At 30.5% G+C, this 13731-nt stretch overlaps 5 protein-coding genes and 1 long non-coding RNA gene across 6 annotated transcripts in view; 5 read left to right on the forward strand and 1 right to left on the reverse strand.

Annotated features, from left to right (window-relative positions):
• The window catches only part of LOC132908351 (uncharacterized), a 235262-nt gene that overhangs the window by 73969 nt on the left and 147562 nt on the right, over positions 1-13731 (forward strand). The window lies entirely within an intron of this gene.
• LOC132908345 (protein lethal(2)essential for life-like) lies at positions 2009-2919 on the forward strand. Its single transcript, XM_060962289.1, has one exon. It carries the CDS (start codon positions 2163-2165, stop codon positions 2745-2747), a length of 585 nt encoding a protein of 194 aa, XP_060818272.1. The 5' UTR covers positions 2009-2162; the 3' UTR covers positions 2748-2919.
• On the reverse strand, positions 3622-4704 carry LOC132908346 (protein lethal(2)essential for life-like). The gene is made up of 2 exons (XM_060962290.1): positions 4214-4704; positions 3622-4007 (listed from the first exon to the last, which is right to left on the reverse strand). The coding sequence occupies exons 1-2, from the start codon at positions 4533-4535 to the stop codon at positions 3760-3762; spliced, it is 570 nt and encodes a 189-aa protein (XP_060818273.1). The 5' UTR covers positions 4536-4704; the 3' UTR covers positions 3622-3759.
• LOC132908131 (protein lethal(2)essential for life-like) lies at positions 6297-8694 on the forward strand. The gene has a single exon (XM_060961809.1). It carries the CDS (start codon positions 6612-6614, stop codon positions 7209-7211), a length of 600 nt encoding a protein of 199 aa, XP_060817792.1. The 5' UTR covers positions 6297-6611; the 3' UTR covers positions 7212-8694.
• LOC132907905 (protein lethal(2)essential for life-like) lies at positions 8893-10197 on the forward strand. The gene is made up of 2 exons (XM_060961361.1): positions 8893-9428; positions 9544-10197. Exons 1-2 carry the CDS (start codon positions 9284-9286, stop codon positions 9654-9656), a joined length of 258 nt encoding a protein of 85 aa, XP_060817344.1. The 5' UTR covers positions 8893-9283; the 3' UTR covers positions 9657-10197.
• Positions 12728-13716, forward strand: LOC132908130 (protein lethal(2)essential for life-like). Its single transcript, XM_060961808.1, has one exon. The coding sequence runs from the start codon at positions 12866-12868 to the stop codon at positions 13562-13564; it is 699 nt and encodes a 232-aa protein (XP_060817791.1). The 5' UTR covers positions 12728-12865; the 3' UTR covers positions 13565-13716.

Here is a 13731-nt window from a genome sequence, read left to right on the forward strand (position 1 = left end):
TTTCATATTTAAACATATAGAAAATAAAATAAAAAGTACAACATTATGCCAGATACATTATTTTCATATTAATAATTTTAAATTAAAAAATTATAATCTTAATTATGCAATTTCTATTGAAACAAATTTTCTTGAAAGTCTTCATATCTCACGATACTATAATTGTGGCATAGCTACCTTTTATACTGGACCTCCTCTCGATTTATTTTACAGATACATATTTTTATAACTAACTTGGCACTTATTTAAAATATACAGATTCAAATTATGATTATATGAAAAGAGTAAGGAACTAAATAAAATGAGAATGTCTAACTATTCTATTGACTAGCATGAAATGAATAAAGATGCTTCGAACTTATGTATTGGATTAAATTACACATACTGTAAAAGAATAGGCATTTGTCACTATCATCCAATCAATTTTACATTAAACTATCTTCTTAAGCAATCTTTACTGTATGTTCTTGCCCTCTCTGTGGTACAGAGTTCTTCTGAACTTGATTTTTCTTTAGTATTTCAGCTAGATTTGAATTTTTTCTCAAAGTTGGTTGCCTTGTAATTTGAACTTTTATGATTCTTTCATTCTTTGATTGTGGATCAAGTTCCTTCCTTGGTGCAGTAATAATCAAAACTCCATCAAAAGACAAACTTGATTTTAATTGATTGATTTGAATTATTCTGGCACAAGGTATTTTCGTACAAATTGCCTCGAGATAAATCCATGCTCATCTTGTCCTTCTTCGTCCAGGTAACATGAAATATATTTTTATCAGCTTGTACAGTAGATATTCTACTAGATTTGTAATCTACGTCTCTTTCATATGGCTGGAATTTTTGAAAACCTCGGCAGCGAGGTCTTATCACCAAAAGGTCAGCATCCTAAAGAACTAAAGACATTGGCAAATCAGAACTCAATGGAAGTCCTAAATGTTGATTAAAAATACACTGGCGTCTCTCAAAACCTTTCCACCAGCTGGAAAATAGCATCGGTAGTAGAAACATTGTTCCACTTCTATTTTAACCTTTAAAATATAATCTTGCCACCTCAAATTTTTACTTCTTTTTCTTGATTTGTAAGAGATTTAATAATTGCACTCACTCTTACTCTTTGAACACAATAAAATACATATTTATCTATGTACGCCAATAAGCGCTAAAGGTTAACACTGAGATTACCGAGACTAAGAGTTTCTTTCAAATTCAATCGAAGTTACGCGCGAATACATATATACATATTTGTATGGCTCGAAAACATAGGGGGAGGGGGGCGTAGCAGTAATCGATAAATGTATAGAATTTTCTGGAAATCGAATTTTCCAGGCACAAAAAAAAGAATTAAGATGTGGGAAAACATGATGACTCAGTATATGTGACGTCTGATTGAAATGTGTATAATTTGAAATAATATAAGAAATATTTAAAAGTATCGTCACTGTCATTTCAATGACTGAAAGGGCGCGAACATTTTATAACGCGCGGTTAACAATACAAATTAAAAGCTACAAGTTCGAACCTTCGCGTATCTTCTATATTGATATTACATATGACATTTTATACTCTTGTATACAATGTATGTAAAGCCTTTAATTTATGTCATTGTTAATCGCATCACAAAAATTGTGCTATATGTAGCTTATTATACTATAAATGCTATGAAATATTATTTCGATAAATACGTAATTAAAAGGATACGATTTCTCTATCTGCATTATGTAATTTTTGCACAATAATCTATTATATCTTTAATTATTATTATGAGTCCCACCTGGAAATTAACCGCTTTTTACATTCTATTGACAGCTCTGTTGAATGAAATTCCATTACAAATGTATTTAAAGGAATGTTCCAAATCCAGTGTTCCTTAATTTTATGCTAACGATTACAACGCGTATCAAATGAGAACAAATTAACATTCAAAATAAATCAATACACAATGCTCAACAGTTGGAAAATTCTCAAAGTCTCCTGAAACGTCGTGACTATGCTCTGCGCATACTCGCAGCAAATACAGCCAGTGGGCACCGCCTTCGTCAGTGTTTCGTTAACAGCTAAGCGGTGAAGATCGCGAGTTTGAGCGAATTTAACGAAATTTCATTGAACAAGAGTATCCTGTTACATATCTTGGTGCATTACCACTAATCAAGCTAAATCATCGCAAAATGTCTTTGGCACCATTGCTGTTTTCTGACTGGTGGGAAACGTTGGATCGGCCGCATCGTCTGCTAGATCAGAATTTCGGATTGGGTCTCAACCCGGAACAATTAACGCCGCCAAGTCGAGTGGAAATATATATACAACCACGAAAAAGGAATGCTTACGTTAGGAGACCATGGAGTGAATCGATATTCTTTAACGATAGAGGCATCTCGACTGTTCAAGCACATAAGGACAAGTTCCAAGTCATGCTCGATGTTCAACAATTTGAACCAAACGAAATTGACGTTAAGGTTGTTGAGAAGTTTGTCATCGTTAGCGCAAAACATGAAGAGAAGCGGGACGATCATGGCTGGGTTTCTCGTCAATTTGTTAGAAAATATCTGATTCCAGAACAATGTAACATTGATCAAGTCATATCGCAGTTGTCGACAGATGGTGTCCTTAGTATTAACGCTCCAAAAAAGGATCAAAAAACCATGGAAAACGAACGAGTAATAAAGATAGAGCAGACTGGCAAGCCAGCAATGCAACTGAAGCCACCTAAGCGGCAACCAATGAAGCAAACTGAAGAAAAAGAAGAGCATTAAAAATTCTATTATTATCATATTCTATCTCTAATGGTAAAATTCTACCATTTATTATATTTCCTATTTAATATAACAATTGTGTATTTATCGTTCGATATAAATTATAACGAACAACATTGTCATATTCTTGTCGTTGCATTTACATTAACTATTATGTGAATATTAGTTAATAACATAAGTTATTAATAGCTAATTATGTTAATAAGTATAGCTACTTCATTTTCGTTTCGTGATACGCTTTATTTTCATAAACATGTGAATGTAATACGCATTATCTGCAAGTATGTAAAATTTATATATTTTTTTTTTTTTTTGTTAATAGATTTGTAAGTAAATAGTACTCATAAGTTTTACTTTTTATTTTTATATTTAACACTATATTATACTATGGAATGCTGGAAATTTATATCAATATCTTTTGTTAGCAAATATAAAATTATGAAATAAGCTGTCTATTACATTATATAACAAACATTGTATCTCAACTCTCTATATATATCTATATATCTCTATATATATCGTAATTGAAAGAAATTTCGATACTTAATGATTTTTTTGTTTCCAAAATGGAGAAACATAATCAAGTTACTGTTATATGTACATCTACTTCTGCAATATATGAATAACAATCAATAAAATGTAAAGCATAAGTTTAACGAAATCTGGCCTAACCTTTATGTTACGACGTTGTCGGATATCATAGAATACTCCTATTGCCTATAATATTATCTGATTCGATTTCATTTCACACAAACATTTATTTTTTCTTATTGTTAAGCTTGATAACTTCCATAATAGTTGAAAAGATTAATTACACTGTCCAAGCGAATATAAGGAATACAAGTGATACAGGTGGCTAAGAAGCATTACACAATTTGTATAATATGTGTACGTACATATATTATTTATTCATACACAATCTTCAAATTCTTAATACACATAAAAAAATATTTTCATAAGTATCTGCGTTCACTAAAAAACAGGTAAAAATATTAAATATATATACAAGCTTTTACTGCTTTTGCTTTATTTTCAGAAGTTCGTCGTCTTCCATCGCTTTTCCCGTTTGTTCGATTTTAATGGTTTTTTCTCGCTTTCTTTCAATAGTTTCTGGCCTTAACGGTGCTGTTATTGTTAAAATACCATCCGTAGACAAAGTACTCGTAGCCCTTTCAGGATCACATTGATCTGGTACTAAATATTTTTTAACGAAATGTCTGGAGGTTAGACCTTGATCGTCTGCTCTGTCTTCGTGTTTTCCTGTAAAAATAACATTCTATAAACCTCTTAATATATAACAATATCGTAACAATTATTAATAATTGTAGCTAATTTTTGTAAGACTCGTTAGCAGTCACTTCTATAGATGCTAATATTACATCATAAAAGGGACAAACGATATATAATTTTCTTTTTAACATTTTTAAATTCGGGATATTAATTAAATGTATCTTAAAGACACTTACCCTCTACAATAATGAAATTGTCAACGACTTTTACACCGACTTCTTCTGGTTTGAATTGTCGTACGTCGAGAATTACCCGAAATTTGTCCTTATCATTTTTCATTATGGACCGTCCACATTCTTCGTCTCGTTCCCAATTTATCAATAGTCGATAGTAACTGTATGGAAATGATTTAAAAGATGGTCTTTCAAATACCGAAGAAAAAAATTGATTCGATCGTAATCCTCTGCCAAAATGCTGATCAAATAACTGGTGTGGTTGCTCCAACACTTCCCACCAGTGGGAGAACAATCTTGGAATTAATTTCATTCCCCTTCTCATTTTTTAATTCTTCTGTTTATCGATATTTCTATGAAGATAGAATTAATTTTGCAATTGAAGCAAGAAGGCATGCATATTCCTTGCTTGATCTCTGTATACTGACAGCGCATGTCGGCAACCCAATGCTTTATATAATCAATACGAGCTTCGCACATGCGAGGATGATAGAAACGGCAGTCAAATTTTTTTCTCGAAAATTCTGAAAACTTCTATCAAAATATAGGTTGATCAATATTTCGATCGATTTAATAACTTATAGTAATTAATAACATAAATAGAATTGTTGATAGCGAAAAGTAAAGTATTTTTACTTAAAACATTTTGGGGCGAAATAAATGGTAGATTTCATGTACATATTCTATTTTACATAATTTAATATCGTGTAATGCATCTTTCTGTAAATATTTCTAAAATAATCTTGCGCTGCCTATTCAAAACTTCTGATAAATTGCATCAACCTAGTTCGTTACACCTAGTTAGTTAAAGTTCGGTAATGTTGCATCAGCTTTGTGATCTCTATATGACAAAGACATATATTCTTATTACATTTAAAAATGAAAATATTAATTAACGAACCGAATAATGATTCATGCGTATATTTGTATATACATATTATAATAATACATATACATATATAGAGAGGTATGTATAATATAATATTGAATATATTATTGAATAAAGGAAATTAAATTAGTTACGTTAATTTTGTAACGTACATTGTCAAATTTTTATTTCTCATTTAATAGACATAATTTTTAAACTATAAGATAATATTTCATGTTATTGTAATAAATTTATTTTGCATGAAATATACCATGTTTGATATATTGTTTTATATTTTTAAATTACTATCATTCTTTATTTAAATTTGACATTCTCATGGTATATGTGATACTAATGGCTACTCGTATCGATTTTCTGAAGGAATTTTTAAAGGAAACACTGACCGCGTACAATGTTGTACATATGTACATTATGTCCGTTTCAAATATCTACAAATGATTATTTCAGTATCAGAAATACGAAAAAATGTTTCAGATAAAAGTTATATGGTATTAAGAGTGACATCTAATGAAGGTTTTTAACCTTGAAATAACGTTAGAGAGTTTGATGAAGGTCACATTTAAGCTTTCAAAGATCTTTATATTTTTTGTTGCATATTCTTATAGCTCATATTAACGTTTTATGTTTCATTCACATAATACATACTGCAATTACATTAAATTAAAACAATTAAAAACATTTTCTAACATGAACAGAAAATTAATTAATTAATATTATTAATATTATTAATAATAGAATGCACTTATTTTATGTAGTTACATGTGATAAAATAGCACAGTTTTATACTTATTATATTGAGACATTTTAGCGATCTGGTGCTGGGATCTTCGACAAAATTTCACCACATGCTGGTTAACACAGAAATTTTACATTACAATCAAAACGTCACTATTTTTCAGTTGAACTATATCCTATTTTATTGATTGTATATATGTACCTACATTACATCTATTGATCACTCCCAAAATAGCATTTATTATATTTGGTTTTTTTATTTCAAAACATCCTTAAAAAATATTTTGCTTTTGAGTAAATTTTTCAGTTAATTCTTTTATGTTCTTTAATGATTCAATTTTATTTGCACAAAGGTATTCTTTTACTGAAATGATAGTGCAATTGTTGATAGTAAAAGAGTATAACTTAAAAACCATTATAAATTGATGGCTTTGGCACTATTTATATAGAATTATCCGAGATTGAATATTAAGGATAAAAAAAATATTGGATTCGAGTCATTTGTATAATTATCCACCTATTTTTTCAAACTTCAACAAATTTTGTTTTGCGCATGCTTGCAAATTTTCTATAAGCTTGTCTGATCGATAGAAGCGCTTCTCCTACATGCTACGGTCATGTTGGAAAATACTGCAGTCTGTTCTGAACAGTCTTCGTGTTAGTGCATCTATCACAAAGTGACCAAATATTGAGATTATAATAATATTAAATCTCGAAAAATCGAAGAACCTCAATTAATCTAATTTACTTGAATCAGTCAGAAATCTACGAATCTAAATGTCTCTAGAACAATCATCTCATCTCAGTCGGTGGGAAAGTACGGAGTATCCTCATTTAGATCAAACTTGGCTCCATAGAATTTATCCAGATGTTCAGATTTCAAAAACGCGTGTGTACGTATCTAAGACTCCGATGAAATACTACAGGCCATGGGATGATCTCCTGCGTAAAGGAGATGGGGGTCTATCAGTCGTGTTTCCTTACAAAAACAAATTCCATGTGGATTTAGACATGCAGGAATTCGCACCTGAAGAAATCAATGTTAAAGTCGTAGACCGTTTTGTCACTGTTGAAGCAAGTCATGAAGAAAAGGAAGATGAATATGGTTGGATCTCCAGACAGTTTACGAGGAGATACATAATTCCAGAACAGTGCGATGTCGATCAAGTTTCCTCGAAACTTTCATCGGACGGCGTTCTTTCGATCATTGTATCACGCAAGCAAAAATTAACTTTCGATAGCGGAAGGGTAATTAAAATCGAGCAGACCGGTATACCGTCTGTATGCGTCATACAGAAAGAAGAAAAGGAAGAAAAGGAAGAAAACGAAGAAAAGGAAGAAAACAAGGACAAGGAGGAGGAGGCGCAGGAAAATTGAAGCTCAGCACCGAGTGATATACCGACTTGTATTACCTTATTCTTCGATACTATTTGTAGCTCCTATCGCGAGTATTTATTTGGTGTTTATATCAGCGAAATGCTTTAAGCAAAATCAGCGAAAAAATATATATGTTTGTTAACATATATCCTGATTTGTATTATTCGAATGAATATTCATTAAATTACACGTACTGGAATTAATAAGTTGTCCTATGTAACGTATGTATGAAAGTAAGTAAGCAAGTAGCTCAACTGCTGTATGTGTCTTGCAGGCAACAGATCAGATATTATGAGAGATTCATTTTATTTTAAAGGTAATGTAAGTATCATTTATATCAATTATTTGGTGGAAGCAATTGAAAATGATAATTTCGTTTAAAATTTTAATCATCTTTAAACGAACTATTAGTTGTTCTACTCAATCAATATTATCTCTAAAGGATATTAACAGTAATACCAATTTTAGATGTATCTGTATTAGGAAATTACCGAATAGGAAATCATATCCTATCGAATATGTAATACTCTCATGATTAATAGAGACTGCATTTATGATATGTGTATATCTATGCATGTATGTGTGGTAGGTGTAAAAGAAGGTTAAGTTCAAACATTAATGATAATTTAGCTGACGATGCAATGTTGTTAGCAGGAAATATAGAACAATTATGCTTTTTGTGTTCTTAAAATTTACCAATAAAATGTATGAAATAAAAATAAAAAAACTATAAATAATTAAGTATGGTATTTATTGATCTAAGGTTTACATATAAACCGATCTGAGATTAGACTGCCGTCTCATGCTTACAAGTACCCGCAGCATCTTGCTAAGTATCTGAGTCAAATTTTAGTCCAAAAAAACTTTCTAGCTAGATCTCGCCCTATCCCACCGGAATTTTACCAATCCGTCCCGATCCCATAAACTTAGGTACCCGCACACTCCTAATTGTAAGATAAAGAAGTATTTTATTTTATTCTTTCCTGCCTTACTGAGAAATATATTAGAACTAAATTAAATAATTACAAGAGATATAAACGTTGTTTTGTATTTTTATCCCGTTAAATTTCATTGAAATGGTTTTGTAAACTGAATTAAAAACATTTGTATTTGTCTTTTTGTAAATATAAAATAGAATAATAAATACATCGTCGTTAACACTACTACTTTTGATACTAATGAACGTCACAAATGATAACATACCTAATTAAAACTAAAACATAAATTTTCATGGATTTTACGTACGTATATTGTACACTTAAATATAAATGACTTATATTGTTTTTGTTATGATCTAAAATTTTCAAAGAATTCGGAACTGTTCGTGACTAATTTTAAATTCATGACATAGCATATCAAATACATACACATATCAAGTTTATGACTCATAACAAGTTACTTATGTGTGTATTGCGTAATATATTCGATTACACGAAATTGCACAAATATGTACAATCATACAAAATACGTATGAATTTTACATATTGTATGAATAGGCAATCCGCTATCGATTTCGAACTTAAATGTCTCTGAACCCTTGTGCATTAAAGAACCAGTTCATGGGTCGTTAAAGCTATGAGCTGTATTTACATTATGTTGCGCAAGTGTGCTGTGTAGACCTGATGTTTGATAAAAAGACGACGGTGATATTTAATCTAACCTAGTGTTTTCCAGGATCTTCTTGAATGCGTGGTGGTAGTATGTATTCTCATCACTTTTGCTACTTGCATAACGAATACATACGTAGTATAAAGTTGTATAAAGATAACTGCTTGGCTGCCACCGGTTGATTCACGTGTGAACGATGCAATAGTACTACGGCACAATCAATTGGAAGTAAATCAACAATAATTCATATTTATTGCACAATGTTAATGTTTTCCCAACCTATTAGTGATTATTAACAATTAATGTTAACATTAATTCCATAGAATATATTATTCCATAGAATAAACATTATAATAATTTCCTAGTAGATGAAGCATTTAAATTAGTTATATTCGAAAAGTGCGGGAACATTCCTACATCAAATGTACATAACATTGTGAGTTTACATTGAAAATAATCACGCAATGCCGCTAATACCGATGTTGTTTTTCAATTGGTGGGAAGATCCAGACCGACCTCATCGCCTCTGGGATCAGTATTTTGGCACGACGGTAGATGCAGATGATTTTTTCAATGATCTTGATCCTCTAAACGCAGAAGTTTTGGTCTGTTGACCGCATAGACGTGGCAAAAGACGTCGTCATCATCATCTTCATCATCAATATCATCCATTCTTTAAAAGTTTAATCAAAAGCTGATAAGGATAAATTCCAAGTATGATTAGATCAAAACGTCACAATCGAAGCTAAACACGATGAAAAAAAGAACGAGCACGGATGGGTATCTACGCAATTTGTTAGAAAATATATCATACCATCGCAATGCGATAGCAACTAAATGGAATTGTATTTGTAGTCTTACGGTATTTTATCTATTTTGGCACCTAGAAAACAGACTTCACAACCTAAATGTGGATGAACCAGCTTTGGACAATCAAGATGATAATACGAACGACACATCAGAATCACAACAACAACATCATCGTGGTAAAAAAGGCAATGTTAAAACTGTATAAAACATCTTCATCATTTATTTCTTAATTATCCATTTCATTTCTTTCTTTTTATTAAATGTTATAAGACAACGATTGTACATTGTGTGTAAATGTAAGTATTAAAAATATAAAATCTGTATTATTGTCATCTTTAAGAAATAAACTATTCTTTTTGACTTAAACAACATTAGTTTCTTTCTACTTCTTTCCCTCCCATTTGTTAAATATTTAATACTAGATTTAGTGAAGAATATGCAATGTTTATTTACGTTATTTAATAAATCATACAGAAAATTAGTCAATATTCAGAAAAACTACCTTTCTTCCGATTTTGATGATTTTGAAATATGTTTTAAAGCTTAACATTTTGAACAACTTTACATATCTTATACATATAACCGACGATTACCCTTAATTTCCCAGGCATTTGCAAAAAACTATTGGTACAATTATGATGAATTTTGCTTATAATTGTGCAGTTATAGTAACATATGCGTTAGTATTGGTTGTTGCATATATATAAACCTGTATAAACTCTAAACAAAAGACAAGAATTAGATTTGAGTTAGATATTATTTTATCCAACCGTCACACTATATCGTGAGGCGGCCGGCATCCAAACTGACGCATATACTGCCATGGACGTACAATTATAGACAGAATTCACTGTAGTGATACCAGCAGCTTTTTGCGAATATCTCGAAAGCTGGAACTAACCGATGGTTATATGTGTAGGAAAAAGTTGTTTAAAGTATAACATATTTTATAACATATTTCAAAATCATCCAAATCGGAGAAAAGGCAATTTTTCTGCAGTTTAGCTTATTTATTTATGTTAAATAATTTTCCACTAGTTATATTGCGATGTTATATAATAAAATATATTTAATAATATTCTAATATAAAGTATTAGAGTATTTATCTAATATAAAATATTTAAAAAATGCTAAATATATTCAAATATAAAGCCTTGAATTTAATTTATTTAAATTACTCCTAAAAGACGCAATTCATAGTATGAAACAATTAAGAACATTTAATGAAGTAGATATGAGAAAAAATACTTCTCTCGATATTTCTAAAATACTACATATATATTTTAAAATTATTTTTCGATCAAATTAGAAACTTACTTTTATATAAAACCATAAATTTATTAATATAATTATTTGTTATTTAAAAATACTATAATTTGCATCTAGAAGCGTCTAGAATTTTTCAGAGTACACTAACCTGTGATAAGCTACGTGTAGTATATGAGCTTGCAGCCAGCACATATATTACATATACACATACATGAAAGTTAGCAGCTTCTAGAAGCACTGAAAAACATCAATTTCATACCGTACAAGAATAGTCTACAAACACGTAGTAAATAAAACGTTTATATTAGATATTTTGTAGTACGTTGTGTTTTGTATACAATTTTATTGTTTTTGAAGTAAGAAAGTACAGCTGGAAAAAAGAAAAATCGCAATTGCTCAAGTACTATCTTAATTTTTCAAATTTGGATTATGTTGAGTAATAGTAATAACTTTTAATAAATTACTCGAATATTTTATGTAGATATTTACAACTCAATATAGATAGTTGTAAAGCTATGTGCTTTAGTTAACGTTTAATTTGAATTTATTACGATATATATCATATGTATTGTTATATTTACAAATTACATTGTACATACATATGTACATATCAGAGCACGTCGAGAATATATGTGTCATAATAGAATACATTCAAAATATAATTCGACCAACAATCTTTTAAATATCACCTTAAACGTATCAAGGCCATATTTTTACCCAGAACATGTGAATTTCTTTTTTATTTTCAACATTTACAATCTTACAACGGATTAGATTAAAATTTGAATCATTTTGATCGATAATACGTTCGATAGTAATGACAAAATTCTATCAATATATAAATATATATATTGAAAATATAAAACCATGTTTAATATTTATAAAATGTAATTAATGGATTTCGATAAGTTCTTGAAACATTGGTTATTTTATTTCTAAAACATTTTACATCTTTTCATGTCTTGTAGGTGTATGATACATCTTTTCAACATTCTATTTAAGTATATATATATATATATATTTATATGTATATACCTTTACAAATTTTATAAACCTTTACAAATACACGCTAAGTGATCGATACAATTGATAGATAAATCTAGAATAAAACTTTTCATAAAATCATTGTACTATTAATAGATAGTCGCCTGCGATGACCAATTCTTATTAAAACATCATAGATTCTGGCACACAATTGCATTTATATATGAGTCATAAGACCAAAATTGCACTGATTAGTGTGCAGAATTGCCACTAATTGCATCCGGATAATATGTATCTGGACGTTTCCATAGAATCATGTAATTTATTGAAAAATCAATAAGTATGACAATATATATTTAGTATCTGCATTATTTGTGATTGATACTCATGATGATAAAGTTAAAAACCTGATAAACTGATTGATTTTTAGAAAATATTTTGTAAATGTAAAGTTTCATTGAAGTACGGTTGAAATACTATAAAATTCATGCATTTCAATTATGATATTCATAAATTCTTATGTAACTAGGAAGATTATAATAATACAATAATCGAATAGCTCTTCCTTCTGAAGTAAAATCTTTCAGATATATATGTTACTTTTGTATAAACAAAAATATTAACTTTCACCAGGTGTACGGCTATAGATAAAAGATCCTTTTAATTATCATATTTGTACTTACTATATGTATAAAATTATTCTATAGACAGCTAGGAACAATATCTATGTGTAAAAGTATCTTTGTAGATAAGTAGAATAGAGAATTTTCTCAAAACTTCCTAACTCTGAATCTCGAATGTTCTGGATACTTCATCCGCCATGTACAGCTGGCAGAGGGCAGCTATAAATACGCGCGTCGCGAGCCATAGAAACAGTATACTACAAACATTTGAACTGTGAACGTCAAAAGTGAATTCTTGTGAAGAAATCTACAATTGAATACGTTATTTAACGTATATAGCTACCAAGTAATTCAATCAAAATGTCTTTGATACCGTTGCTGTTCTCCGACTGGTGGGAAGAACTGGACCGTCCACACCGACTCTTCGATCAGAATTTTGGTTTGGGGTTGTATCCTGAGCAATTATTGAATCCAAGTATCCTCGATCAATACATCTTACCCCTTCGAGATCGAAGATTGAGAAGCCCACTGATGTACTATAGACCATGGGGTGAACTCCTGCGAAAAGGCGGAGGAGGAGGTACATCTACGGTAAAAGCGGACAAGGACAAGTTCCAGGTAATTTTAGATGTTCAGCAATTTAAACCGGAAGAAATCAACGTCAAAATCGTTGGCAATTCTGTGATCGTCGAGGGAAAGCACGAAGAGAAACAAGACGAGCATGGTTGGATCTCGAGACAGTTTACCAGGAAATATTTGATTCCTGAGCAATGCGATGTTGATCAAGTAACATCTAGTCTGTCGTCTGATGGTGTACTCAATATCACTGCGCCTAGAAAGGACGAACCGAAGATCCAAAATGAAAGAACTGTTACTATTGAGCAGACGGGTAAACCAGCATTGAGGGGAGCAGAAGAAAAGGAGATGAAAGAGGAAGAGAAAAAGCAGGAAGAGAAGAAGCAGGATGAGAAGAAGCAGGAAGAGAAGAAGCAGGAAGAGAAGAAGCAGGAAGAGAAGAAGCAGGAAGAGAAAAAGGAGGATGAGAAGAAAGAAAAATAAAGTCTAAAAGATGTGTTAAATTATTAATACATGTTCTTCTGTTTGTGTTCTGTTCCGTTTTTATACATGCCAAAGCGCATTTTGCCATGTAATTTGATTTTTGTACTATAAGTTAAGATTTTTTTTTAAATAAAATGTTCAATAAAATATAATTTTGAATCTCTTTC

This window comes from Bombus pascuorum, chromosome 6, assembly GCF_905332965.1.
Source record: "Bombus pascuorum chromosome 6, iyBomPasc1.1, whole genome shotgun sequence".
Classification (NCBI taxonomy): Eukaryota; Metazoa; Arthropoda; class Insecta; order Hymenoptera; family Apidae; genus Bombus; species Bombus pascuorum.

Coding starts and splice junctions, on each gene's coding strand:
- LOC132908345 (XM_060962289.1), top strand. CDS start 2,163: ATGTCTTTGGCACCATTGCTGTTTTCTGACTGGTGGGAAACGTTGGAT.
- LOC132908131 (XM_060961809.1), top strand. CDS start 6,612: ATGTCTCTAGAACAATCATCTCATCTCAGTCGGTGGGAAAGTACGGAG.
- LOC132908130 (XM_060961808.1), top strand. CDS start 12,866: ATGTCTTTGATACCGTTGCTGTTCTCCGACTGGTGGGAAGAACTGGAC.
- LOC132907905 (XM_060961361.1), top strand. CDS start 9,284: ATGCCGCTAATACCGATGTTGTTTTTCAATTGGTGGGAAGATCCAGAC. Junction 9,429..9,543: donor AAACGCAGAAGTTTTGGTCT/GTTGACCGCATA, acceptor AAGTATGATTAG/ATCAAAACGTCACAATCGAA.
- LOC132908346 (XM_060962290.1), bottom strand. CDS start 4,535: ATGAGAAGGGGAATGAAATTAATTCCAAGATTGTTCTCCCACTGGTGG. Junction 4,008..4,213: donor CAATTTCATTATTGTAGAGG/GTAAGTGTCTTT, acceptor TTATTTTTACAG/GAAAACACGAAGACAGAGCA.